This window comes from Otolemur garnettii, unplaced genomic scaffold, assembly GCF_000181295.1.
Source record: "Otolemur garnettii isolate 467f Iridium unplaced genomic scaffold, OtoGar3 scaffold00212, whole genome shotgun sequence".
In the NCBI taxonomy this organism is placed as follows: Eukaryota; Metazoa; Chordata; class Mammalia; order Primates; family Galagidae; genus Otolemur; species Otolemur garnettii.
In genome coordinates, this window is record NW_003852607.1 from 193,484 (window position 1) to 219,851 (window position 26,368).

At 52.7% G+C, this 26,368-nt stretch overlaps 2 protein-coding genes across 5 annotated transcripts in view; both read left to right on the forward strand.

Moving 5' to 3' along the window:
- Positions 1-2,709: 2,709 nt before the first annotated feature.
- TTYH1 (tweety family member 1) lies at positions 2,710-19,213 on the forward strand. Of its 2 annotated transcripts, XM_003801567.1 has the most exons (14): positions 2,710-2,949; positions 6,145-6,323; positions 8,345-8,456; positions 9,321-9,541; positions 11,529-11,624; positions 12,851-12,923; positions 13,257-13,332; positions 13,768-13,823; positions 14,032-14,124; positions 14,406-14,498; positions 17,628-17,770; positions 17,905-17,950; positions 18,588-18,668; positions 18,839-19,213. In XM_003801567.1, exons 1-13 carry the CDS (start codon positions 2,824-2,826, stop codon positions 18,624-18,626), a joined length of 1,353 nt encoding a protein of 450 aa, XP_003801615.1. In that variant the 5' UTR covers positions 2,710-2,823; the 3' UTR covers positions 18,627-18,668; positions 18,839-19,213. The 2 variants fall into 2 exon arrangements, with proteins under 2 accessions (XP_003801615.1, XP_003801616.1); XM_003801568.1 differs by lacking the exon at positions 17,905-17,950.
- Positions 19,214-25,072: 5,859 nt separating this feature from the next.
- Positions 25,073-26,368, forward strand: part of LENG8 (leukocyte receptor cluster member 8) — a 12,974-nt gene continuing 11,678 nt past the window's right edge. Inside the window, exon 1 of one of the 3 annotated variants that reach the window (XM_023507957.1) lies at positions 25,073-25,217. The gene's annotated coding sequence lies outside the window, so the exon portion shown is untranslated. Of the gene's footprint in view, positions 25,218-25,395; positions 25,638-26,368 lie in introns of those variants that run through there. The other 2 variants (XM_023507959.1, XM_023507958.1) reach the window with 2 other exon arrangements.

Here is a 26,368-nt window from a genome sequence, read left to right on the forward strand (position 1 = left end):
TTTATTTGGCCCACACAGCATTTTTTTTTTAATTTGAATTAGTTTTAACATTTAAAAGCTAAGGGATTTGCTTTTAAAAATATCCAGATTTCTGCCTTCTCTTAGAAATAGAGAACATCTGGCAACGCTGGGCCCTCTTCCCACATGGCAAGCATTGGCTGAAACTAAACAGCAACAGCCACGTGCTCTGAGCCACTCTTACCAGGGCGTACTCGTGTGTCCCGAGCCCTAAATTAGCACCTGTGGAGCCTGGGCTGGATTTGGAATGACATTTGACCAAGGACTGTAGAAATATCTGAGACTACCTGAGAATAATCCAAGAGAAACCTACCCAGGGAACAATGGCAGGAAAAGGTCAGGTCAAAAGATTTCTACCAGACAGCACTGCAGATATCCCAGGCTGTAGGATGGGCACCTTGGCTAACGTGAGCTAAAGCAATTCTCTAAAGAGGCTTGCCTGCTGGGACCCAAACTATGTGCAAGACAGAGTCGGAAGCAAAAGAAAGAGCCAGAACGAACAGAGAGAGAAAAAAGGAGTGTGAGAGAGACAGACTGAAACAAGAGAGCCAGAGTGAAGAACAGAGTAAAAAGGAGATTCAATCAATTCAAATGATTTTGCTTAGGGGAATGAAGGGAAGGGATGTGTGTGTTTGTGTGTGTTTATACATGCATGCATGCTGAGGGCAGGGGCGCAAAAACAAAGCATTGCACTCCCAGGGAACCTGAGGCAATCTAGCAATAGTTACTCTCTAACACCAGCCCACACTGTTCTCTGGAATTTGAGATTAGTGTTTCTCAGGTTGCAGGTCATGGTCCATTAGCCAGTCATGAAACAATTTAGAAAGTTGTTACCTGATTTTAACTGATACAATATAATTTAACAGAGAATAGAAAATATGCAAGGGCCTTGAACAAGTGGTCAGAAAGTTTTTACTCTGTGTGTCAATGTCTGTGTGTGTGTGTGTGTGTGTGTGTGATCACGACGTAAAATGTGTTTCTCACTGTGGGCTGTGTCCTTACAAGGTGGAAGTCCACCACTCTTAAATATGACCCATGTGGACAAGGTGGATGCAGGGCCAAGAGGGGGTGGGCACAAATGAATGACTGAGAGGATTCGACTTGATTCCATAGGCAACGGGGAGTCACTGAGGCCTTCTGAGTTGCAGAGTCACCACGAGCACATCAGTGTCCCCATTCTGATATACACTTGCCCAATGGTGCACATCATGCTATCAGAATTCTTCTCCCCATTCGCACGTCCTGCTGATTCCACAAACACTGGCTTTGGATATGATGTGGGATATCTTACAAACTAGAACTTTTAGGACAGACTAATCTCACCCCTTCCCCTTCATTTTACAGCTAAGGAAAGAAAGACACAAAGATGGGTATCACTTAGTATACCTTTGGCTGCTCATCTTAGAATCCTCATCTCCAAGCCTCATGCAGACCAACTTGGGGGTGTCAAGAATGTGACTCCAGAACTGGAAGCAGCTGGAGAAGAAGACCTGGGGTAGTGACGACGTGAGTGATAATGTGTGTGCTGGTCCTGGTCCTGGTCACAGGAGCAGCTAGCCTCCCTTGTCTCCATCATCATTATCAGTGCTGTCACCAATATCGCCACCTCCCTCCTCATTCTCCCCACTATCACCACTAGCATAATCAATCACCATCACCACCACCACCATTAACTTTTTCCCTAGACCTTTATTACCAATCTGGGGCAAAATTTTCTTTCTGTTTTTCATTTCAGTCCCCCTAAGGGAAGCGAGGTGCAGGGACTTCAGGTGGTACAGTCTATCTTTGACCTACAACAAGACAGGGCTTCCCAGGCTGCATTCTTGAGTACCTTACTTGAGCTCCAACAGTAATGACCTAGGTAATGACATGGAGGTGGGGGACAAGTCCCCTCTCAAAGTCTCCATTCCCCATCTACTAGTGTGGCGTCAGTGGGTTTCTATGAGGCTCCACATAGGTGACTGCTGGAAAGACACCTGTAATGGGGAAAGCCCCAAGGACAGGGTCCTTCATCACTTTGGAGGAGTGTCCAAACACGTGACGGACGGCCCTATAAAGATGGGAGGGGTCCCTGCGTAGGTAATCGAGGCCCTTATACAGGTGGAAGGGGTCCTTGTGCAGATGTGAGGGGTCTTTACACGGGTACGCTATCTTTTAATATGTTCTGGAGTTTTTCTACACATACAGGAAGGTTTGTCTATCGACACCATGTCCTTACATAGGCTATGGGGGGAAAACTGGGAGGAGGATTACCCAAATGGAGGCATCTCTTATAGGTGAGAGCACTTTTACACACAAAAGTGAAGAATTTTTATTCATAAAACTAACTGGCTGCCCTTTGTAAAACGCTATGCAAATCAAGCGGCCTTTACAAGGACATTGGGCTCCTCATAAAGATATGGGGATTATTACATCATGTTTTAGGGTGATATAACAGCACGAGGGGCCATACGTGCCTAAGAGGGCTATTTTCAAGTCGCTGTCCAGCTCAGCTCTCTCCAGACCCCTGACGCAGCAGCACCGTACTTTCAGCCGGCAGCAGGTAGGAGCCAGGGACTAGAGCGAGTCGGGGGGCAGCGGAGTGCCGGGAGCCGGTGCGGGCGTCCGCAGTCCCCACTGCGGCCACCAGGGGCAGCACCATCCCCGCCCGGCCCGCGCCTCCCCCCAATCTCCGCCCCCCACCCCCTCCCTCCCCCCGCTGCCGCTCCCCTGAGCCCCGCCAGACCCCGCTCCGCCCGCGCCCCGCTCGACTCCGGAGGCTTCCGCAGCCCCGGCGTCGGCCCCGCTGCCCCCTCCCAGGGGGCCATGGGGGCACCCCCAGGCTACCGGCCCTCGGCTTGGGTACATCTCCTCCACCAGCTGCCTCGCGCCGACTTCCAGCTTCGCCCGGTGCCTAGCGGTTTCGCGCCCCAAGAGCAAGAATACCAGCAGGTGGGGAAGGGCGCCGGGTCCCGAGGGGCAGGGGCAGGTCAGGGGGCCAGAGCTTGGAGGGTCCCAAGGAAGGAAAGGTCTGGATCTCGGATTCTTGTGTTCTCCAGGGCTGCGGGTCGGGCCGGGACTTTGGGGTATCTGAGGGAGGAGGAGCCTAGGGCACCCACACCTGGAGGTTCTGCTGGTATGGGCGCCGGGAGTCCGGAGCCTCAGCTCTTTAAATAAGGAAGGGCCCTGAACCCCTGAGTTACAGAATAGGAGACTGGGTCCCCTGGATTCCCAGGTCCCTGAGGTCTGCCCCGGGAAGCCAGTCTCCAGGGTCATCAGGAGGGTAGGTCCATTCTCCCTGTCCTAAAAGATATCTGCCACCCATGGAATACGAGCTGGTAAACGTGTCCCATTGAAGGTGGGGCCCGGGAGGCACAGGAACTGATAATGGTGGAGAGGGAAAACCCGGGGTTTTGGGATGGGATTGAGATTTTGAAATGGGGAAGGGGGGGAATGGGGATAAGGCCAGCCAGGGCTGGGAAGTCGAGGTGGTGCTGGAAGAGGAAGCATCCAGAATATCCAGTCCCAGGACAGAAATGGGGGGGGGCGTGTTGGAGGGTTGGGGGCAAAGGGACACTGGGCTTGGGGAACCGCCTGAACGACAGACATGGGTCCCGGAGGGTGGGGCCAGTGTGGGAACCTCACAGAAGCCAGGGCCCCTGGGGAAGGGGCCCAGCTTGGTGCAGCTCCAATGGGGCGAGACAACTGTCCCCTGACCCAGTTTAATTCGAGCCCTTGACTGAGATTAATGAGGAGAAAGGCTTGGCTGAGCGGGGGAGTGGGTTGGGGCGCTGGGCGTCCTGACGCACCCCAGGAAGGGTCCTGGGCCCTGCGTGGGGAGGACTTGAGCCCCTCTGATCTGTCCTGGGTGGCTGGCGGGTACTGGGTCCCGGGATTGGAGAGCTTAGGAGTGGGGGGGTCCCAGCAAAGCGGGGAGGGGGATGTGCGCTGCGTTCTGAGCTATTTGGGTCATGGCTGGCACAGCCGTGAGCAGCTCCTCCCCGCCTACTCCACGCCACCCCCTCTCACCGCCAAACGGGGACCGCCGTCCCCTCGCCCACAGCCTTGCAGTTACACAATCACAACTTCAACGCTGTCCCACCCACTCTGGTCTTGGCCGGGACTCACACCTGCTCAGGGTCACTGAGATCTCCCCAGACGCTGAGAGGTCCGCTCCAGCCGGCTATGGGCAGTCAGGTTCACAGCACAGGTCTCCCACAGTAGCACACCCGAGCAGGACATTCCCATCCACAGAGATGGCCACCAAGGGCACAGCTGGTGACAGCCCAGGAACTCTAGGAAGGGATCTGCAGGGAGGGACACACACATACTAACTCATATGCACACTCATACACTCACACGTACACACTCATGCACATACTCCCACTTATTCCTGTATGCACACTCACACACACATATATGCTCACACACACTCACACTTGGGTGCTCATACTGAGTCACTCAATGCACACATCCACACATACTCTCACCTGTGCATACCACACATATACATGTTCACACACATGCACATATATACTGACTCACACTCAACACACACATACTCACATACATACTCACACATTATACATGCCCACATCCTCACGAGAAAACTTATACTGACTCACACTCAACACATACTCACAAAGTCACCTGTCCACACTCACACGCTATCCGTGCCCACATATTCACATGTGCATGCTTATAATGACTCACTCAACACACATGTCCACACATATTCACTCACACACATGCTCACACTCACACATTCTCATACATGCACACATGTTGACTAACACTCATTCACACACACTCACCTACACATATATCCACAACTCACATATACACATATCACATTGTCATGTGCTCACACACATTGTCACTCAGTCACTCACACACTTACACTCACACACATTGTCTCACACATGTACCCCAGACACCACTCACAGACATTCAAGGAACTGTACCGGAATATACAAATGCCAACAGATGTGCTCTCTCCTCTCACACTCACCCCCGCTCAGGTGTATCTTCATCTCATAACAGACAAATTCAGTCAAAGGTAAAATATCCAGTCTCATGCCAGAAATGCAAAGCCACACCAGTGACACACACTACTATGAGAACAAAGGCAGATATGCTGTGGTTCGGGGGAAACTGCCTTGGCATGTCCAGAGGTGTGGCTCTGATCCTGATGTCCCCACCTGCTGTGTGGCTCAAGACACATCCCTGCCCTGCTCTGGGCCTCAGCCACATGGGCACCCCTTATTCTGCAAGGCTTTTCCGACTCCAGATGCAGTTTCTCTGCCTGCCTCCATCCTCACAGGCTCTGGCTATCCTTTTCAGTCTCTCTCGCCTGCCTCACTTGTTTTCTGCATCACTCTCCTTTGATCTTTTTCTTTCCCTCTCTCTGTTCTCTCCGTCTCTGGTTTGATCCCTGTTGATCTCTGTTTTTTTCTGTCTGTCTCATCTCTGCTCCTCTCTGTCTTTATTTCTCCTTCCTTGTCTGTGTCCTTCTCCCTTCATGCTCTTCCACTCAGCATCCCATTCTGTCTTCACATGAGTGTGTATACACACACACACACACACACGCTACCAAAGAGTCCCCCACCCATCCCTGTGCAATGGGGTATGGAGCTCAGTGGCAGGGGAAAGAGTATGCAAAGAGTTGGGAGGACTAGCAGAGAACAGGGGGGAGGAGGCACATCCCCTGAGGCTGGCATAGGGCTCTGGGAACAGGCACCCTTGCCCACCCCCAATCCCATACTCTTCCAGGGGAGCCTCAGCAGGTTTTGGGAAGATGTTCCATTCAGACTGCTGGTAGCAATGAAGAGAAAACTGAGGCTCAGAGAGGGGGAGGCCCCTGCTGAAGGTCACAGAGCCATCGAGGGGGCAGAACAGAACTAGAACCCAAGGCTCAGGGCCCCTCAGTTGGAAAGTCCTGCAGCAACCTGTCTTTAAATCCCAAAGCCCAGCTTCCAGCTTGGGAAGGGCTGGGAACCCAGTCTTCCTTCACAATTGGCTAGGGGTGTTTTTCATGCCTACTGTGACATCCTGGACCCAGAACCCCCAGCCGCACACACAAGAAGGGAGCTCTGAGTCTTGAACACACCAGTCCCCTCTGAGACTTAATATCACCCCTCCTCCCAGGCCCTGTTGCTGGTGGCGGCCTTGGCAGGCCTGGGCTTGGGCCTTAGCCTCATTTTCATCGCTGTCTACCTCATCCGCTTCTGCTGTTGCCGGCCCCCAGAGCCCCCAGGGTCCAAGAGCCCCTCGCCTGGGGGAGGCTGTGTCACTTGGAGCTGCATTGCTGCCCTTCTCGTCGGCTGGTAATGGGGCCCCAGGGTGGGTGGGCAGTGAGGATGGGGCTCCCCAAGCTCTCTATCAGCCTTCCTGATGGTGTCCTGACACGTGGGAGAAACAGATGGGAAGGACACTCAACATTATTTTACAATCCCACTGCTGCCTCACAACTGGGAGAATTGTTCCCATTTACTTGATGGAGGAACTGAGGTTCCAGTCAGGAAATCACTTTCCCCAAGACAGCCAGCCTAGCAAGAAGAGTTAGGGGATAAGATCTTGCTTGGTTTGGGTGGCTATCCTATAGAATAGCTATACAACCTAAAGGATTGATAGAATCTCTCTAGGCCTCAGTTTTCATACCTGTATAATGGGTGTTAGGGCACCACCTACATCCTAGTTATGGTCATTCTAAATGGGAGATAGCACAGTGTGTGCATGGCAGTTGTCCTCAGTAAGTGCTAACTAGCCATGTCGTTTACCATTCACGGAGCAACTCCTTATTGCCAGATGCTGAGCCAGATGAAGCACTCCTCACGTGGCTGCACTCCAACCAGGGAGGCAGACAGCAGACAGGCACTCACAATCCAAGGGCCCCATTCCCATCCACACCCAAGCCTGAGCTGGTCTAACTCCTTCTCCCAGGAGTGCTGCTCCATTCAGGGTTGTTGCGCCCAGAGTAAAGAGGAGGGCTCCAGGAGGAGCTGGAGGGCAACTTTTCAAGGCTGTGTGTCTTCAGGTCCCATATTAGTGGGAGCTCAGGGGTGCTTCTAAGGTAAACACTCCATTTCCCAAGAGCCAGTTCTGAGCACAGCCCCTTTCCTGGGAGGGTAGCACCCACCAGGTCATGGACAGCTGTCCTATTCCACAGATTAGGGGACTGAGGACTCCAGAAGGTCAGAGAACTGCTCTGAACCTATAGCTGGCAGGGGGAGGGACCTGTGTGGGGAACAACAGCTGCCAGTTGGAGGGAACTGTGTGGTTGTCTCCTACAGACACCTGAGCTCATCACCCCAGGCCTGGGCTCACTGTAGGGAGCAGTGTTTGTGTTCAGGGGGTGTCCTGAGAGGGCTGGGTACCCTATACCCAAGATGCTTCCTCATTAGGCCCTCAGAGTGGGGGTTGGACAAGGGAGGTGGACAAAGGCCCAGTGGGGGAGAGACATGGTCCCAGCCCCCGCACTCTGGGAACAAGAGGAGCTTTGTAAGACTCTGGACAATTGGGCGGGGGCAATGGGTATCAGATCCCAGGGCTGGGGGTGGAGGCCTGCATAGCGGGGCTGGGAACCGTGAGGGCGTCCAACTCCCGCCTCCTCCACTGGGGGATGCGGTGCAGGGAGGGGAATTGGGGCCCACATTCAGGCCCCACAATGGAGCTTTGTGTGTTGGCAGGGCGGGGGCAGGGCAGGGGTTGGGGGAGCAGCTTCTGGCCCATCCTCCAGCCCTCCCTCGCCCATTCCCTTGATCCCCTCCCAGCTGGCCAGACCCTTGGGTCCTGGGATGGGTGGGGGAGGGCTGAAAACTCCAGTCTTAGTGACCCCCAGGAGATGGTAGCAGCTGGGGGTGCTTTCACTCTTAGGAAACTCTGGAGGTGGGATACAGATGCCTGGGCTCTGGAGGGAGCATGCTGAGGGCTCTAAGGATTCCTAGGACAGGTGGCAAGAATGGAGGCTTGGCAAAGGATGCAGGGAATAGGTCTGGGGCAGGCAGAGGATGACCTCCCATCCTGGGCTAGGCAAGGCTAGAGTTCTGCTCTTGGGATATGCAAATTAAATCTGGGGCTCCCTCCCCTCTGCCACTCCACCCACCATTAGCATCACAATGACGTCTCTGGCTGGGGGAGTGAGGCCTTCCCGTTACCTTGGCAACTGATGGATGGGGGCCAGGCTGAAGTCGCTATTTTCCCACGGCAGGATGGACCAATGGCATGAGGGCTGCAGATGGGATGGGTGAATAAGGAGGTGGAGCAGAGGGGATGGGGCAGGACTAGGGAGGAAGGTGGCCCCCAGGGTCCCAGGACCCACTGAGATTTCCCCTCCTTCTTTTCTCAGCGCCAGCATTGGCATAGGTTTCTATGGTAACAGCGAGACCAGTGATGGGGTGTCCCAGCTCAGCTCAGCCCTGCTGCATGCCAACCACACACTCAGCGCCATTGATCACCTGGTGAGGAGGCCAGTGGCCAATGGCCTTCAGACCCACACCTGCACTGGTTCCCCTTACAGGGACCTTGGAGCCATACTCCCACACTTGTTCCCCTTACATGATCTTGGAGCCCTACACCCAGGGACAAAAGGATCCAAGCCTGAGCCCAGGCCTGAAACTTAAGACCCCAGACTTAGAACTTCATACTCAAAGCTGCAGACCTCAGCCTGCATGCTCAACCGCTGACATTGGTTGCAAATTGAGGACCTCATGCATTGGTCTCTTGAACCAGATGTGGAATTTAAGGCCCAATCCCAAAACCCAGACTTACACTCAGGCCCAGGCCCAGACTTTAAATGGCAGCCCAAGCCAAATAGAGAACAAATCCAGGGACCCCAGCCCCTCCCCTGAGAACAAATCCAGGGCCATAGACATGACCATTGGCCAAAATGAGAGGTTGGGGATCTCAGTTCTGAGACCCAGGACCCAGACTCAAGGACCAGCCCCAGGATTCTGGATCTTCAGGCTGAGATGTGGCCTGCCCTCAGATCTTGGATTTCATGTCCAGTTGCAGACCTTGGACCATGGAACCCAGGCTAGAGACCCCAGAGTCTAGAAGGCAGATGCAAACTTTAGATCTAAGACTCCTGACTTGATACCAGTCCTGGGCTGAACTCTATGCCAGGATCAAAAGCTCCTGAGACAGGGCACATAACTCCACTAACTGGACCACAGGGTCCCTCCCAAACCCCTTCTCTCAATCTCCAGACCCAGGTCCCAGACACCCACTACTGTGTACCCCAACTTCACCCCCAAGCCCCTGTCTGTCAACTCTGGGCTCCCCCCAAAAGTCCTCCCAGACCTCAAACTCTGCTCTGTTCCCAGGTGCTGGAGACAGTGGAGAGGCTGGGCGAGGCGGTGAGGACAGAGCTGACCACATTGGAGGAGGTGCTTGAGCAGCGCACAGAGCTGGTGGCAGCTGCTCGTGCAGCCCGGAGGCAGGCGGAGGCTGTGGCCCAGCAACTGCAGGGGCTGGCCTTCTGGCAAGGCGTGCCTCTGAGCCCCCTGCAGGTGGCCGAAGAGGTGTCTTTCGTGGAGGAGTACAGGTAAGAAGCTACCTTCCCACCCTGTGTGGCAGTGGTTCTCAGCCTGGGTTCCCAGAGGGATAATTGGCAATGCCTGGGGACATCTTTGTTTGTCACATGGGGAAATGGGTGATGTTACTGGCACCTAGGGGGCAGAGCCCACAGACACCACTCAGCATCCTACAATGCACAGGAGAGAGTGATCCAGCTCCAGTGTCGGCTGTGACAATGACATTGATAAACGCTGCTATGAGCCACGGATTGCATACCCATGTACTGACCTATTTGGCCACTTGCCTCTGCAATGGTAAATTCACTTGATCATTCATGCACTCATTCATTCCTTGACTTACATGCTCAGCAAGTCACTCTTGGACCCAGGCACTCCTGGCAACTCTCTCACTCACTTATCCATCTGTGTGGCACATGTATTCATTCAGCAAATATTTATTTAGTACCTGGTTAGAAAAGCCATGTATACACACCATTAGGAACCTGGGCTCTAAAACCAGACTTCCACTTTCTAACATTCAGGCCTTAAACAGGTGACTTTCTATCCCTGTGCCTCTGCCCATCTCTAAAATGGGAGCTGTGGTAGGGCTCCCCTGACTGGATTGTTGAGGATCAGATGAGTCAGTGTCCATTAAGCACTTAGACCAGCAACCAACCCCCAACGAGCGTAGTAGAGGGTCGATGTGTCAGGAATAGGGGACAGAGCCATGCACAAGAGGCAGTAATCCCTGTCCCTGTGGCTGGGCCCTTAGTGGAAGGAGTCAAACACATCCTCTACAAAGTGGTGGCCATGAGAGCTTCAGAAAATATTAAACAGGAGAGGGAGGGTACATGATTTGTGAGGCGGTCGGAGAGAGCCAGACTAAGAAGGTGGCACCTGAAGGAAAGGAATGAGCTTAGCAGCTGCCTGGGCCACAGCCTTTCCACTGGCCAACATGATAGTGCCCTCATCACTTTGTCCATTAGTAATTACTCCATTCACTCTGGAACCCTGGGCTGAAATGAGGAAACTTTGTCCCGAGGTCTGTGCTCCAGCCAGGGAGGCAGAGCCAGAGCTGAAACAGCCAAAATGAGGTCACACTGAGTGACAGCAGAAACAGACAAGCCTGCATATGAGGAAGTCCATGAGCTTGGTCTCAGCTCCCTTTTGGGGAGCAGATACGAGGAAATATCTTTTGAGTGCACCAACTCTAAAGTGCCTGCCACTTTGGACAGTCTTGCTGCAGCTGTTCACAAGCAGCAGTAGGACACCTGCCCTGGGGGAAGCAGTCAGGGGCCAGGGTCAGGAGTGAGTCTATGGCTCCATGGGGATTACAGAGAAAAGGTGCTGTTCAGTGAACACTTACTATGTGCAAGGCACAGTGCTGTGGCCTCCCCTGCATTCTCCTTATCAATTGCAATGAACCACTATTACTTAATAATTAGTTATTGAAGTACATCTACACTCCCTTACTAGTGCTCAAACATTAGAGAGTGTCCATGTGCCTGGCAATCTCCCAAGCCCTTTACCTATATTCATTCAACTCACAGCAACCATTCAAAGTCAGTGCTGTCACACACCCCATGTTACAGGTGGGGAAACTGAGGTATGGAAGGTTACAGTTACTGGGACAGAGTTACCTAACCGGTTTAGTGGAGGGGCTGGGGTTGAGATACAGGCAGGCTCTGCCTCCAGACAGACACCTTGGGTGGTACAGGTGAGACCCCTGTGCCCATGTGCACCTAGGGGGTGAGGGGCAGGGACTCAGAGAGGCCAAGTCATGTGTCCACACTCACAGACCTGTGTGTGGTCTGCCAGGGTACAGTCCCACGTGCTTGGGACCTGTATTCTAAACTGCTCCAATGTCCTGTCTCCTGACACACCCACATCACATGTGAGCCAGGCTGTGGCCCAGAGACATTAAACAGGCAGAACTGGGGATGAACACAGGGTGCTGCTTGGCCTGGACGCCTGAGGCTGGGTTTGCTGCATTATCCCCACCTTGTCCTCTCCCAGGTGGCTGGCCTACGTCCTCCTGCTGCTCCTGGAGCTCCTGGTCTGCCTCTTCACCCTCCTGGGCCTGGCAAAGCAGAGCAAGTGGCTGGTGATTGTGTGAGTCCAGGCAGTTCTGGGGGGCCCTTGCTAGACTTTTGCCCAGAGCTTCTCCGGTAGGCAGGATCTCATTCAACTTCTAGACTCTCTTCCACAAGGGCCACGGTCCTTCGTGGACTAGGCCCAGCCCTGTGCAAAGGGCTGGACAAATAGAAAGAGATGGGAAGAAGACCCCCAAACAGGCAGTCCTTGTAATGTGACACATGCTGAAGTCATGGGAAGAATAATAACCACGCTTGCAACAAAGATGAGCATGATTGCTGAGGCCTATAGAAAGGGCCGTGCACACTGACTTCTCAGTTGCCACAACAACTCCATGGGAGAGGTGCCATTAGGTTCTTGTCTGGCAGGTGATGGATGCAGGAAGAGGTGCCAAGTTCAAGGCTGATTGCCCTCAAGTGGCATGGCAGAGCCACAGGATCCTAATTTTTATTTACCAGTTCACTAAGTGTCAGACACTCTTCTGCACACTCCATGGAGCCCTCAGGCCCACCCTCCCTGCTTAACAGAGGGGGAAACTGAAGCTCAGAGAGGTTCAGCCACTTTCCAGGACTACCCAGCTAGGATTTCCTAGAGTTGGGATTCAAACTGGGCTTGCCTATCTCACCAGAAGAGCCCATGTATTCTCTCTGCCCTGGAGGAGGGGGCTGTGCTTGCCTTCATGGTCTCCCCCGGGGTGAGAGGTCCACCACCCCATCCAGGCCCCCACTGAGACTTGGCAGTAGAGGAGCATGGCTGTAGCAGGTCCTGTCTGGGAGTGGAGGCCAGGCCTTCTGCTCAGCCCCCTAGGAGTCCCTCCTATTCACCTACTACCAGTCTCAACCCCACCCCACCTCAAGAAAAGTCCAGAGTCTGATAGCCCTGAGGCTGTCTGGAGGCTGGCCCAACTGTGGATGCACCTGGGAACATGCAGGGCCCTGTGGTCCCCCGGAGTCCCAGCACACAGCAGGACAGAGAGGAGCTGGGATCCAGGCTGCAGACCTGTCTACCCAAGCTCTTCTCACTTCCCCCTGGCCCTCATCCCTCTGGGCAGGGGCTAGATGTTCAAGCTGATGTCAGCAAATGCCCACCTACCCTACCTCCAACTTCTCTGTGCCTAATTCTGATCCTCCAGGCCCTGGGGGCGGGGGGAGGGGGCGGGGAGCCTAGCATGGGGGTTAGGGTGTGGGAGCTGAGATGAGGTACAGATTAAGAACCCTGAGCCCAACCTCCTCCATCCACGACAGGATGACGGTGATGAGTCTCCTGGTTCTTGTCCTGAGCTGGGGCTCCATGGGTCTGGAGGCAGCTACAGCCGTGGTGAGTGCTGGGGATCCTGGCCCTGAAAACAGGAGGATACGGGAAATCTTAGATCCTGGGGTGGGGGTGGGGGTGGGGGTGTGGAGTCCAGTGTTCAAGTCCCAAGAGGAAGGAATTGGGGAACATAATCCCAGTCCGGGGGAGACCTGGGCCCATGAGTCTGAGCAGGAAAGAGGAGCTGGAACTCCTGGGCCTGAGGAGGGAGGAGGGCTGGGGATCTGGACCCATGGGTCTAGCACAGGAGGTGGGCTGGGGAGCCAGGCTCTGGGTGCTGTGGGCATGTGGAATTGGGGCAGTTTCAGGTCTGAACCCCTTTCCTGTTGCCTGACTCAGGGTCTCAGTGACTTCTGCTCCAATCCAGACACCTATGTTCTGAACCTGACCCAGGAGGAGACGGGGCTCAACTCAGGTGATTTTGGTGGGCGGACCTGGCCAGGTGGATATAGCCCCTGGTTTCCTGGGCCTCCCTCTGTGCCCAGTGCTGCAGGGGGTGGGGGTGCAGGTGCAGAGCCCTCTAGAAAGGTCCACTCAGCACCTCTCCTGAAAGGTGGGACAGATGACCAGATAAAGCTGCTGGAGCCAGCAAGAGAGAGGGTCAGGATAAGTGATGGGCTGGGCCTCAGGGATGGGAGAAAATGGAGGAGCACTGTAAGTTAGGGATTCCCAGGGAGAGTGTGGAGACCTGCACGTGCTCAGGCTGCGGCTGAAGTAGCCGGGATGAGGGACTGGTGGGATAAGGGTCCCCAAATGGCAGGTCTTGGGGCTCCAGGGAGGGCTCCTGAGCTGGGGAGGGCCCTGGAGTCCCAGGCTCACGGCCCCCTCCCCGCTCTCCCTCCCACTTCAGACATCCTGAGCTATTATTTTCTCTGCAACCAGGCCGTGTCCAACCCCTTTCAACAGGTTAGGGCTGTGGGCAAGGGTAATGGGTGTTGAGGGGATCAGGAACCCGGACTCTCAGGGGCGGGGGGCGGGTCTGGGGCCTCGACTTCTGGGTTCTGGGGAGGATGAAGGTGCCAGGGGCCCAGAGTTCTGAGTCCGGGGAGAGAAGAGGAGAACGGGCTGGGGGCGTCGGCTACTGGGTCCCCCTCCTTCCCCCTATCTTCTGCAGAGGTTGACTCTGTCCCAGAGAGCTCTGGCCAACATCCACTCCCAGCTGCAGGGCCTACAGCGAGAAGCTGTTCCACAGTTCCCTTCGGCGCAGGTCTGTGGGATAAGCTCCCCTAAAGGGAGAAGAGGGCGGGGCGGGGATGAGACCGGTGGGGTAGGGGGCCTCACAAAAAAGAAAAGGTTGACGGGAGTGTGGGCAGGGACTGAAGCACTGGGCGGGTCTGCCAGAGTGGGCGTGACCTGTGGTGTGGGCGGAGACTTAAAAGCTGAGCAGGTCGGCCAGAGTGGGCAGGCGGGGACTGCAGAGGGGGCGGAGCCCAGGCCCGGGACTGACCTGAGGAGTTGGTGGAATAACTACCTTCCCTCCCACCGCAGAAGTCTCTGTTATCTTTGGAGGAGACGCTGAATGTGACAGAAGGAAACCTCCACCAGTTGGTGGCGCTGCTGCACTGTCGCAGCCTGCACAAGGTAAACCCTGTCCCTTTCCCCAATTTCTGCCCCCAAAAGGAGTCTCTGCCTCGACCCAAAGAGCAACCTCCTTCTTGTGCTTGGACCCTTTCCATTGCCCCTGAGAAAATCGATCTACCTATCATCTATCTACGCCTCTGTCATGTAGGTATTATCTTTAGTCCTTTCCTCCCTTCCTCTGCCCTCACTGCATCACCCCTCCACTCCTCCTTCCCCATCTGCTTCTCCCACCCTGTCAGTCCTGGTCCCCTCTCCTCCTCCCTCCCTTCCTCCTAGAGGCTGGGAAACCTAGAGAGTTCTGAAGCAAGACTGCCTGGCTCCCAGCCCTACCTCTAGTCCAAGTCTTATAACTTCTCTAAGTCTTACAATACTGGGATTACAAGGACAGTGCCTGTGCAGTCCTCATGTGTTCTATCCACACAACAAACAGGCAGGGCCAGACAGGGCACGGAGAGCAAATATGTCTGGTGTCTTGCAGACTCACTCCACTTTGGGCTACACTGCAGGCCAGGTGGCCTCTAGCAGGTGGGCATAACTGAGTCTTGCTTTTCCTACCTGTACTATAAGGAAGAAAGGTACCTTCTTTAATGGATGGTTGTGAGGGTTGAAAGGAAAATCCCCCTTTGAAACAGTGGGACTTTGTTTTAAAACGCAGACCTGATGGTGCCTTCCCCTGGTCAGTCTTCCTATCATAACAACTGACATGAGGGACATACAGGCTTTACCATGTCAAGCTCTGTTGTGTTTTACAGGTGGTAATTCATTGACTCCTCATAAGAATGCTATGAAGAAGGAACTACCACTATTATCCCATTTAACAGACTTGAGATGAGGTGCAGAGAGTCAAGCAACCCTCTCCCAAGATCACACAGCCAGCCCAGCCCGTGCACACCAAGGGGTGGGGCCTTCTGCCCACAGCCAGGCAGTTGCCCAGTCTTGTCCCTTCTGCCTTTGGAATGTCTTCATCCATTTACCCCCTGCTGTGGCTCAGGCCTCCCTCTCCACTGGAGGAGGGTGCCATCCTATCTTCCAGTTTGCCCCCTAGGTACCCTAAGATAGGGTTGTCATACTTGGCAAACAGCAAATAACCCTTTACTATAAGTATATTCTGTGCAATGTTAAGGAGATACTTATACTAAACAGTTATGCTTTGGCTGTCTGAAGTCTGGGTTTACCTAGACTCAGAGGAGTCTTACATTTTATCTGGCATCCCTACCTCAGACAGATCCATCTACACCAGAGCTTGGGTCTGAACATTTCCTGCTCCTGCTCAGATCTCTGCTATGGCTTCTGAACATTTCCTGCTCCTGCTCAGATCTCTGCTATGGCTTCTGTTGCCCTTCAGGGTTCTGAAACCAGCATCCCACTAGGGGGTAGAGGCAGGCTTAAATCCACACTCAGAGCTGAGTATGCCAGCTGAGGAAGGTCAGGACTCCAGGGCACTCTGCTGTTTTGTACAAGGGTCACCAGGGGCCCACGCAGAGACTAGGCTGCAATACAGGCCCCCAGACTCCTTTGTGTGTGTGTGTGTGTGTGTGCGGTGGGGGCCAGATCAGTCTCTACCTTCCATTGAGTGATGCTCCATGTAACCCTGGGCTTCCATTTCCCCTATCTAGACCTGAGGGTCCCCACAATAAAACCAGGGACAGTAGATTTCAGGGATGCAGAGGAAGAAGGGTGGGCACTGGAACCTTTGAGAGTCAGCTCCAATCTCACCTCTACCCCTCCCAGGCTGTGTGACTCTGAGCAACTGGCTGTCCCTCTCTGGGCTTCTTCCCCCACTGCAAAAAGCAACAGTCTCACGGAGCTTAGTTTCTGCCCTGCAGGGCTGTGGTGGGGATGAAGGGAATTTTGTATGTGCCCGATGCTTTCTAAACAGAACTCCCCATGGCCCTGGTGGCCCCGCCCTCAGACATCCCTGGTCAGTAACAGGTACCCCAACCTCTCCAGGGTGCTCCATCCAGAAACTCAGGGACACCCTTCTGCTCCCTGGCCTGCCCTCCCACAGCCATCTCAACTGCAAGTTGTATGGCCCTTCCTCTGAATCTATCTGGACTCCAACCACTGTCCAGATCGCCAACACTGCTGCCTTGGTCCCTATGGTCCTCACTGCCCACCCGATGACCCCAGGAACCTCTTCCCTGTCCCCTCATGCCCTCCCCATCTGTCCTCCATGCACCAGCCAACAACCAGGTGATCCTTTTAGGACATAATCCGGTCAAGTTCTTTTGCTTAAAACCCTCCAGTGATTCCCCCAGCACACGGATTAAAATCCCAGCTCCTTGCCCTGACCTACAAGGCCTGTGTGGTCAGCTCTGGACGTGGCTGTCCCTGGCCTCAGCCCCACCCAGACTCCTCCTCACACCCCAGCACTGGCCCAGGGCCTGGCTGCTCCTGCCCTGGCAGCAGGGCCACCTGCCCCACACTTCTGCCCTTCACTGGCCCCAGGTCCTTCTTTCTCATCAGCACATCGTCCTCTGAAATGACCATTGTCAGTCCTGGTTACTGAAGTCTTCCATTTGGGGGACAATGCCTAGTGCACAGCAGGCTCTCAGTTACCCTTGCATTCAGCAGGGCGGCTCTGCTGATATACTCAGCACTCGTATCATGGATGGAGTACTGCGTGCTCAGTGTCACTCTCAGCCAGGGGGTCTTCTCAGTGCATCCTTCTGAGTCATCGATCTTACCCCCAGGGACATTCCAAGTGTCCTTCTGAGCCAGCAACCTACCCTCAGGGACATTAGCAATGTACAGAGACATCCTCGGTTGACAGGATTGTGGGAAGTGGTGCTCCTGGCACCTGGGAGGTAGAGCACAGGGATGCCACTCAATATACCCCACAGCACCCAGGACTGCCCCTCACTGCAGGGAACTATTAGGCTCAAAACATCAATGCCCAAGGTCGGAAACCCTGCACTAGACCAGGGCATAGATGACATGGTGACTAGGACTGTCACACCAATGACCTCACCCTATGCTCAGAATAGGGAGGCAACAGACGCACAGAAAGGTTGGGTGACTTGCTCAGTACCACACAGCCAGGTGGACAGTCCAACTCCTATTGTGCAGAGCAAGTGTGCGTGTGTGTGCTGGGTGGGGGCACTGCCCAACAATGCCCTCCATCCCCAGGACTATAGCACAGCCCTACGTGGCCTGTGCGAAGATGCCCTGGAGGGCCTACTCTTCCTGCTGCTCTTTTCCCTGCTGTCTGCGGGGGCCCTGGCCACCGCCCTCTGCAGCCTGCCCCGTGCCTGGGCCCTCTTCCCGCCCAGGTCAGGAGGGGAGAAATGGCAGGGCCCGGAGGGAGGGGAGAGGAGGGCAGCAACTGGGGACCACTGTTGGGGGGTACAGCCTCCTGATGGGTCCCCCATCCTGCCCCTCTGCCACACCCCTCATCGCACCCCAGTGACGACTATGACGACACAGATGATGATGACCCTTTCAACCCTCAGGTACTGGACCCCTGGGTCTGAGGGAAGAGGGGCTGGGAACCTGAACCTCTGGGTCTGAGGGAAAGGGGTTGGGGACCAGGAGCCCTGGGGCTGAGGGAGGAGGGACTAGGGACCTGGGTACCTAAGTCTGGAGGAAGGGCTGGGAGTCTGGACCCCTGGGTGTGAGGGAGGAGGGGCTGGGGACCAGGACCCCTAGGTGTGAGGGAGGAGGGGCTGGGGGCCTAGAATTCTGGATCTGAGAGAGGAAGGGCTAGGGGCCCTGACCTCTATGTCTGAGGGAGGAGGGACTAGGGACCTGGGTCCCTAAGTCTGGAGGAAGGGCTGGGAGTCTGGACCCCTGGGTGTGAGGGAGGAGGGGCTGGGGACCAGGACCCCTAGGTGTGAGGGAGGAGGGGCTGGGGGCCTAGAATTCTGGATCTGAGAGAGGAAGGGCTAGGGGCCCTGACCTCTATGTCTGAGGGAGGAGGGACTAGGGGGCTTGGGTCCCTATGTCTGAAGGAGGAAGGGCTGGGAGTCTGAACCCCTGGGTCTGAGGAAGGAGGGGCTGGTGGCCTGGACCCCTGTGTCTGAGGGAGGAGCTAGGGACAATGCCAGAACCCCATTGTATCCCCTCTTCTTACTGGAATCCTCTTGGCAGGAATCCAAGCGCTTTGTGCAGTGGCAGTCGTCTATCTGAGCCTCTCCTCCCAGCCACCCTGGAGCCTGCCTCCCCTCTCCGGTGAGCTCCAGAGAAACACCCCAGCACCCACAGCCTAGCCTCTGTCCTCCTCACCACACCCCAAGGTGCTCCAGGCATTAGGGTGTCAGTTGTAAGCTGCCTGCTAGGCATGCCACACCCCAGTGGCCCTCCAGCCTGCATCAGTGCTCTGTCTCTGCATCTCTCTGCAGTTCCTTCTCTGGCTGCCGGAGGAGACCCCACTAACTCAGCCTGACTGGGCTCTGATCACTAACACTGGCCATGGACACTTGCTCAAGACTGCCTCTCTGCCCTGGCCCTGTCTCTGTCCGTAGCCATGGGAGTAGCTGAGCAGGCAGACCAGAGACCAGGGCTGGCAGGGTAGCGGGCAGACAGATAGGCCCACAGCCCTTATCTCTGGCTGCCAGTCCCGTCCTTGGAGGGTCTGAGCTTGGGGCAGGGGACATGAGTCACCCCTGTTGCTCCTGCCATGTCCCAGTGGGCTCCAGGCCCCTGATCTCAACTTGTGGCACTAACGTGGAAAAGGGTTGATTTACAATAAAAGGGAAGACTTTATTTTACAAGCAGCTGGGTTCTCCTTATTTCTCTCATCCCCCAATCTGCCTCCTGTTTGGGGCTGGGAGGTCCCTTCACCTTGGACCTCTCTCACTAGGCCTCTGGACTACCCCAGCAATTCTGCTATCCAGGCTCAGTGGGGGTTCCAAAGAAATTGCTCTTAAAAAAATTTTTTTTCCCTGATTCTAAAATACATGTGTTCTAACACAGGAAGACACAGACATCTCTGGTACAGAATAGATGGCCCAGAAATAGATCTAAGAGAGAAAGAGAGAAAAAAATACTGTATGTGTATATATATGACAGAAGACAGATTTCAAGTCAGTGTGAAAAGGACTACTGGCTTAGCAGCAGTGCTGGCATATTGATTCTCCATCTGGCCAAAATCTTCCATAGACAAGATGGGTGAAAATTCTAAATCTAAAATTCTAAATGGGTGTAAATATAATTACAGGTTCAGAAGTATTTCAACAGAAATTAGGAGAACACGTGTGTATTGTACATTGAGATAGAGAAGGTGGTAAGGGAGGACTTTAAGAAGAGATCATCAAGCCAGAAAGGAAAGGATAAGTAACCTGACACATTGTGAAGTGAAAACAATACTGTGAAGTCCAATGGCAAATTCATTGTATGGGGAACAATGTGTATGTGTTTGTGTGTTAACAGATATGGCAAATAAATACATTAATCTGAACACCTAAATATAATCTACAAAAGCTTCCATAAACTAAGAAAAAGACAACTCAGTTCAAAAATAAGCAACAGGCCAGGCACAGTGGCTCATGTCTATAATCTTAGCACACTGGGAGGCCGAGGCAGGTGGATTGCCTGAGCTCAGGAGTTTAAGAACAGCCTGAGCAAAAGCAAGACCCCCATCTCTACTAAAAATAGGAAAAACTAGCCAGACAGGCGCCTGTAGTTCTAGCTACTTGGGAGGCTGTGGCAGGAAGATTACTTGAGCCCAAGAGTTTAAGTTCCTGTGAGCTATGACACCATAGCACTCTACCCAGGACGAGTGAGTGAGACTCTGTTTCAATAAATAAATAAATAAATAAATAAATAAGCATGCAACAGAGGGGACATTCAATGGTATGGAATTCCCAACACAGAAGAAAAAGACAATCTAATTCTAATAATTAGGAAATACAATTTGTTGACAACCAGAAACTTTTTTTTCGCCTGCCTATTATAAAATTAAAGATCTGTGATATCCCATGCTGGTAAGGATATGGAGGAATAAGCACACAAGCACAGTTTTCCTGAGACTGGGAAGCGCCACAAACCAGCCCTTGAAAAAAATAATCTATGAACAAATCACAACTGTATGCATCATCAACCTGACCATCCTGCTTTTGGGAATCAATTATGAAAGGAGAACCACAGGCATCTAAGGACTTATATTTACAGCTGTTTATTACCACAGTACTACTTTGGTCAGCTAAACCCCAGCAAATAAAAGTCCAAGATGGCTCGGCGCCTGTAGCTCAGTGGCTAGGGCACGGGCCACATACACTGGGGCTGGTGGGTTTGAAGTTGGCCTGGGCCTGTCAAACAATGACAACTACAACAGAAAAATTAGTGAGGTGGGGCAGCACCTGTGGCTCAGTGAGTAGGGAATCAGCCCCATATACCAAGGGTGGTGGGTTCGAGCCCAACCCCAGCCAAACTGCATTTAAAAAAAGAAAAAAACCCCAAAATAGCCAGGCATTGTGGTGGGGTCCTGTAATCCCAGCTACTTGGGAGGCTGAGACAAGAGAATCGCTTAAGCCCAAGAGTCTGAGGTTGCTGTGAGCTGTGATGCCATGGCACTCTACCTAGGGTGATATTGTGAGACGCTGTCTCAAAACAAAACAAAACAAACAAACAAACAAAAAAATCCCCCCAAAACCAAAAGTCCAAGATAAGAGAAGCCATATAATTTACACAGCTCAGCTCTCTAGAAGATATCAGCTCTCGGCTGCGTCTGGGAATTTAGGGAAGACCTGGCAGAAGAAATACTGCAGCTGAGTGAGACAAGGTGTGGCAGCAGAACAAACATAGAGGTGGCCACATGGTTAAGGAAACAACTTTGCACTTGGACAGCCCTGGGCCCCCATTCTGGTCCTGCTTCTCATGCCCCACTGGGTGTGGGAAAGTCATTTGATCTGTTGGACCTCAGTAGCCCCATCTATCAAATGGATATTATAACCCCCAAATTCCAAACTTCAAAGAGCTCTGAAGAGCACAGTAAGCCTTCCCCTAATTTATTGCACAGGAAAACCTGACCTGGCTTACTCTGAAATTACTTATGGCCTTTATTTTCCCAGCTTGGTGTGAATGTTCATGTATTTCCCTGCAGAAATATTACTTCAAAGTGCAGTGCAGGGCATTGAGAGTGTTATATGCCATGTGGAGTAGAGATAATATTGCCTTTTGAAATTCTGAAAAACCCTGAGTCCCAAAATGCATTTGGCCCAAAAGGGATTGGCTCAAGGTTTGTTGAGGCAGATGCCTGACCTTGCTCCATACTCATCAGTCAATTCTGTCTTGTACACTGTAACACATACTCAGAGGAGGCTTTGATGTCTGGGCCTGAGCCTGGGGAAAAGACATTGACTACAATTTCCAGGGAGGGCTACAAGACCACAAGCATTGACTCACTTTCTCACAGCCCCACAAGCTGTCTGTGCCTGGGGCTGGGCTTGCTGCTGTTCTGGCTTCCTCACTCCCACACACCGCCCTCTAGTGAGTCCATGTACAGAGGCAGAGGCACCTGCAAAGTACCCGGGAGATCCATGTTGCTTGACTGTCCGTGCTGTTTAAATGCCCATGCCCAACAGCCTGGTGGTGCTTTAAAGATCAGGAAGCTTTAACCAAAAAAGAGAAGAAGCAGAAGAAAGAAAAAGGACGAAGACATTTTGGTTAACCTTTGCAAAAGAAAAATCTGTTTTTTACTTTAAAAATGTTTCTATGGGGGCTTACACTTCTGACCAAGACCAAGTAACAGGAACTGGATTTGTTCTCCTTGCTGAAACAACCAAAAAACCCAAAACACACACACACACAAATAGCAGACCAAATACACAAAATGGTATTCACAACTCAGCAAAGTCCTCCCTGAGAGATGGAAAACATTGAAGTGAGCTCTAACATTGCCAGTTTCTGATGGTGAGTTTTCAAAGTATGGGGACAGGGAAGAAGTACCCTCTCAGTTCAGGAGACATAGCGAGAGTCTGGGGACACCAAATAAGCTAAGAACCAAAGGACAGAGTAGTGAAGAAGAAAGCTGTCAAGACAGAACTCTGGAGATCCACAGAGTTCCCTCCCTTGAATGTTCAGCAGAGTTTATCAGTTCAAATGGGTGAGGACATGACCCCAAAGCCAGGTGTCATAGACTATATGTATGTGACGCTCTCAAAATTTATATGCAGAAAACCCACCCCCTAATGTGATGGTATTTAGAAGTGGAGCCTTTGAAAAGTGATGAGGTCATGAAGGTAGAGCCCTCGTGAAGGAGATCAGTGCCCTCATAAAAGAGGCCCAGGGCCAGGTATGGTGGCTTACGCCTATCATCCTAGCATCCTGGGAAGCTAAGATGGGTGGATTGCTTAAGGTCAGGAGTTTGAGACCAGCCTGAGCAAGAGTGAGAACCCCATCTCTACTAAAAGTAGAAAAACTAGTTGGGTGTTGGGGTGGGGCACCTGTAGTCCCAGCTACTCAGGAGGCTGAGGCAAGAGGAATGCTGAGCCCAAGATTTTGATGTTGCTGTGAGCTATGATGCCAGGGCACTCAACCCTAGGGCAACAGAGTGAGAGTCTGTCTCAAAAAAAAAAAAAAAAGGCCCAGGGAAGCTCATTTACCCCTTCCCACCATGTAAGCATATGGATAGAGTGTCTTCTGAGGACCCACTTCCTGGTTCATGAACAGTTTCTTCCAGCAGTGTCCTCATAAGGCCGTAGGTGCAAGGCAGCTCTCTGAAGTTTCTTCTTTAAGGGCCCTAATCTCGTTTGTGGGGGTTCCATTCTCATTACCTAACCACCCCCTCAAGGCTCCACCTCCTAATACCATCGCATAGGAAACTGGGTTTCATGAGGATACAAACATTTAGTCCATGTTGATCAGTGAACAGATAAATATGCTGTGGGACAGCCAGACAATAGAATATTTTTCAGTGATAAAAGTAAATAAATAAGCTATCAAGCCATGAAAATACATAAAGGAAAGTTAAATGCATATTATTAATAACAAGTAACAGAAGACAACGAAAAGCCTACTATTGTATGATTCCAATTATATGATGTTCTAAAAGGCAAGACTATGAAGACAGTAAAAAGATCAGTGGCTGCCAGGTGTTAGGGACAAGAAAAAAAGAATAGGTGGAGCGCTAAGGATTTTTTAGGGCAGTGGAACTACTATGTATAACATTATTGTGCTGAATGCACGTCATTATGCATTTGTCAAAACCCATGGAACCTACAAGACTAAGAGTGAGCCCTAATGTAAACTCAAGAGGCTCAGGAGATAATGATGTGTCCATATTAAGTTTATCAGTTGTCATCAAAGTACCACCTTGGTGTGGGTGTTGATAGTGGGAAGGCTGTGCGGACAGGCTATATAGGAACTCTGTACTTCTGTAATTTTTGCTGTGAACTTAAAACTCTAAAAAAAAAACCCTCTTTTTTGCTTTTTTTTTTTTTTTTTTTGAGACAGAGTCTCACATTGTTCCCTTGGTAAAGTGCCGAGGAGTCATAGCTCACAGCAACCTCACACTCTTGAGCTCAAGCAATCCTCCTGCCTCAGCCTCCCCAATAGTTGGGAGTACAGGCGCCGACTACGATGCCTGGCTAATTTTTCCATTTTCAATAGAGACGGGTCTGGCTCTTGCTCAGGCTGGTCTCCTACCCCTGAGTTCCAGATCCTTCCACCTCCGCCTCCCAGAATGCTGGGATTGCAGGTGTGAATGTGTACTGTGTATTGTTTTTGCCACTTTTCTTGGAAAATCTAAAATGTTTCCAGAACAAAAAGTTTAATATTTTTAAACAAGTAAAAGGATAGAAAAGGATCTACTATGCTAACACTAAAAAAATGATGCGCAGTTATGAAAATGACATGTAGTTCCTAAGCGAGGGAACTAGTAGAAAATACTAGTAGAAAATGGGAAGAAAATTATCTCTTCAACACTGTTCTGTCGCTTACAGTAACTACAGTGACCGGTCCCTGAACTGGACTGAATAATTTTACCAGTCCTAGACGAAAACAGCACACAAAAAGTTACTTGCGAGGAGTTCAAAGAAATCCTGTTGACAGATGTAGTCCGATGCCTCAGCCTGACGTCAATGGCCTTTCAGGACTCGCTGGGTGCCCACTTTTACAGATCACCCTCCTCTTCCCTCCAGGATCCAGGCCCGCTTCCATTCCACCGCCTCGCCAGCTGCTGCCCCCTCCCCTGCCCTTCGTACCCTACGCTCACTCCGGGCCTCCCGGCTGATCTCGCCTTGCCCTCCGCCGGGTGCATCCTTCTCCCAGGTTTGTTTACTAGGGACGCTCCCATTTCCGGGTGGAGGGTGTTTACCACCCTCTTTCTTTGAGTTCATCATCCTCTCTCCCTTGGGCTTCCATATCACTGTGCTGCGGACAGAGTCATAATTGTCATTACCCTAGTTTACAGATTAAGATTAATAATGACGACCACTGACTCAGTCAAAATAAGTCAGCGTCGAAGGGAAGCAGGCGAATCCACCCTGCCGTGCTTGTCCCATCGGGGCCACCGTCCCCACTTAGACTTCTGGCTTGCCGTAAAACGCTACGCGTAATCACGTAGGCGGGAGGGCGGACCTCAAGTCAAACTGGAGGCCTCCATTGGCTGGGCAAGACCCGAGGGAGGCGGGTTGAGGCCTCAGCGTGACGTCAGAACGCTGAGATCAGGACGTTGAAGCCGAAGGAAGACAGGAGCCAGCCGGGTGGCTCAGCAGTGTCGTGGCCTTGTGGTTTTCGCCTTGCGACGCTGCTAACGTGTTCTGGTAGCTAAGGGCTCTGGTTGGTACGGGCAGCGGCGGGCAGGGGTAGCATCTTCTTTCCGACCTGCGTCCCGCGAGCCCCAAGGCCTTCTCGGCCGTCGTACCAACGGGCTCAGCGCGCGAGCGTCGGCAGGGTGTGGCGGGGCCGGGGCAATCAGCCACTGCGCCTGCGCAGCAGTTGGGAGTTGGGGTGGGGTGGGGGCTCGCGATCGGGCCCTAGTGCGCGTGCGCCATCGTCTTCGGTTTCCTGCTTCCGCGTTTTGGAATTCTCTGCTTCCAGAGTGCTTTCCATCCCCCGACTTCCCCATTGACCGAGCAGTTCTACGGGGCTGACGGTGTTGCCCCGGCGACAGGCGTCCTAGGCGGTGGCTCCAGGGCCAGTCGTGGGGATCGGGGCGGCATCCTCCTTTCCCTTTTCCTCAGCCCGCGGGACGGCCAGGTGCTGCCCGGATCCTATGCCTCGCGTCTAGTTCCTGTCTCTGCTATTCAGATTCTCTCGGGAGCCTCTCTCCAGCACCCTCTCCTTACCTTATTCTTAATCTCTCTTCTGCCCCAGGGTTCCCTTACCGTGTCCCCCTATGGTGATTCTGTCTCCACCCACGTTCTGTGTTTTCATTAAGGCCTTTGCTGCTTCTGGCAACTTTTTGGAAGGCTTTTGGGTTCTCACAGTGGGATTCACTTGTAAGCCCACCCCTGCTTTTCAGTTGTTCCCTCCTGGAGTTGAGGCCTGTCAGTCCTTGACTCCAAGACAGCACTTCACTTTTCTTCCAGTCATCTCCACCCCATTCCTACTTTCCTGTAGATGTTTTGGGTCTGATTAACCATCCACAAAACTTCATCTCCAGACCTCCAACCAAGTGAATCATCTGTTCTCTCTTCCAGGCAACCTCTGTTTTTAGTGATCCTAGAACACTAACAACTTAGTGTTCTCCTAGGCTCAGCCTCTCCTTTCTCTTCTCAGTGCTTTGCAAAATAGGTCTGTTCTCTGCTCCTTGGAGACTTTTTTTTTTTAAGAGACAGAGTCTCACTTTATCACCCTCTGTAGCGTGTGTGGCGTTACAGCTCACAGCAACCTCCAGCTCTTGGGCTTAGGCTATTCTCTTGCCTCAGCCTCCCGAGTAGCTGTAGCTGGGACTATAGGCGCCCACCACAACAACTGGCTATTTTTTT

Bases quoted from the DNA above. Each gene is read 5' to 3' on its own strand.
- TTYH1 (XM_003801568.1), top strand. From the start codon at position 2,824: ATGGGGGCACCCCCAGGCTACCGGCCCTCGGCTTGGGTACATCTCCTC. The intron at 2,950-6,144 runs GTGGGGAAGGGC...CCCTCCTCCCAG, and splicing joins AAGAGCAAGAATACCAGCAG to GCCCTGTTGCTGGTGGCGGC. The intron at 11,625-12,850 runs GTGAGTCCAGGC...CATCCACGACAG, and splicing joins AGCAAGTGGCTGGTGATTGT to GATGACGGTGATGAGTCTCC.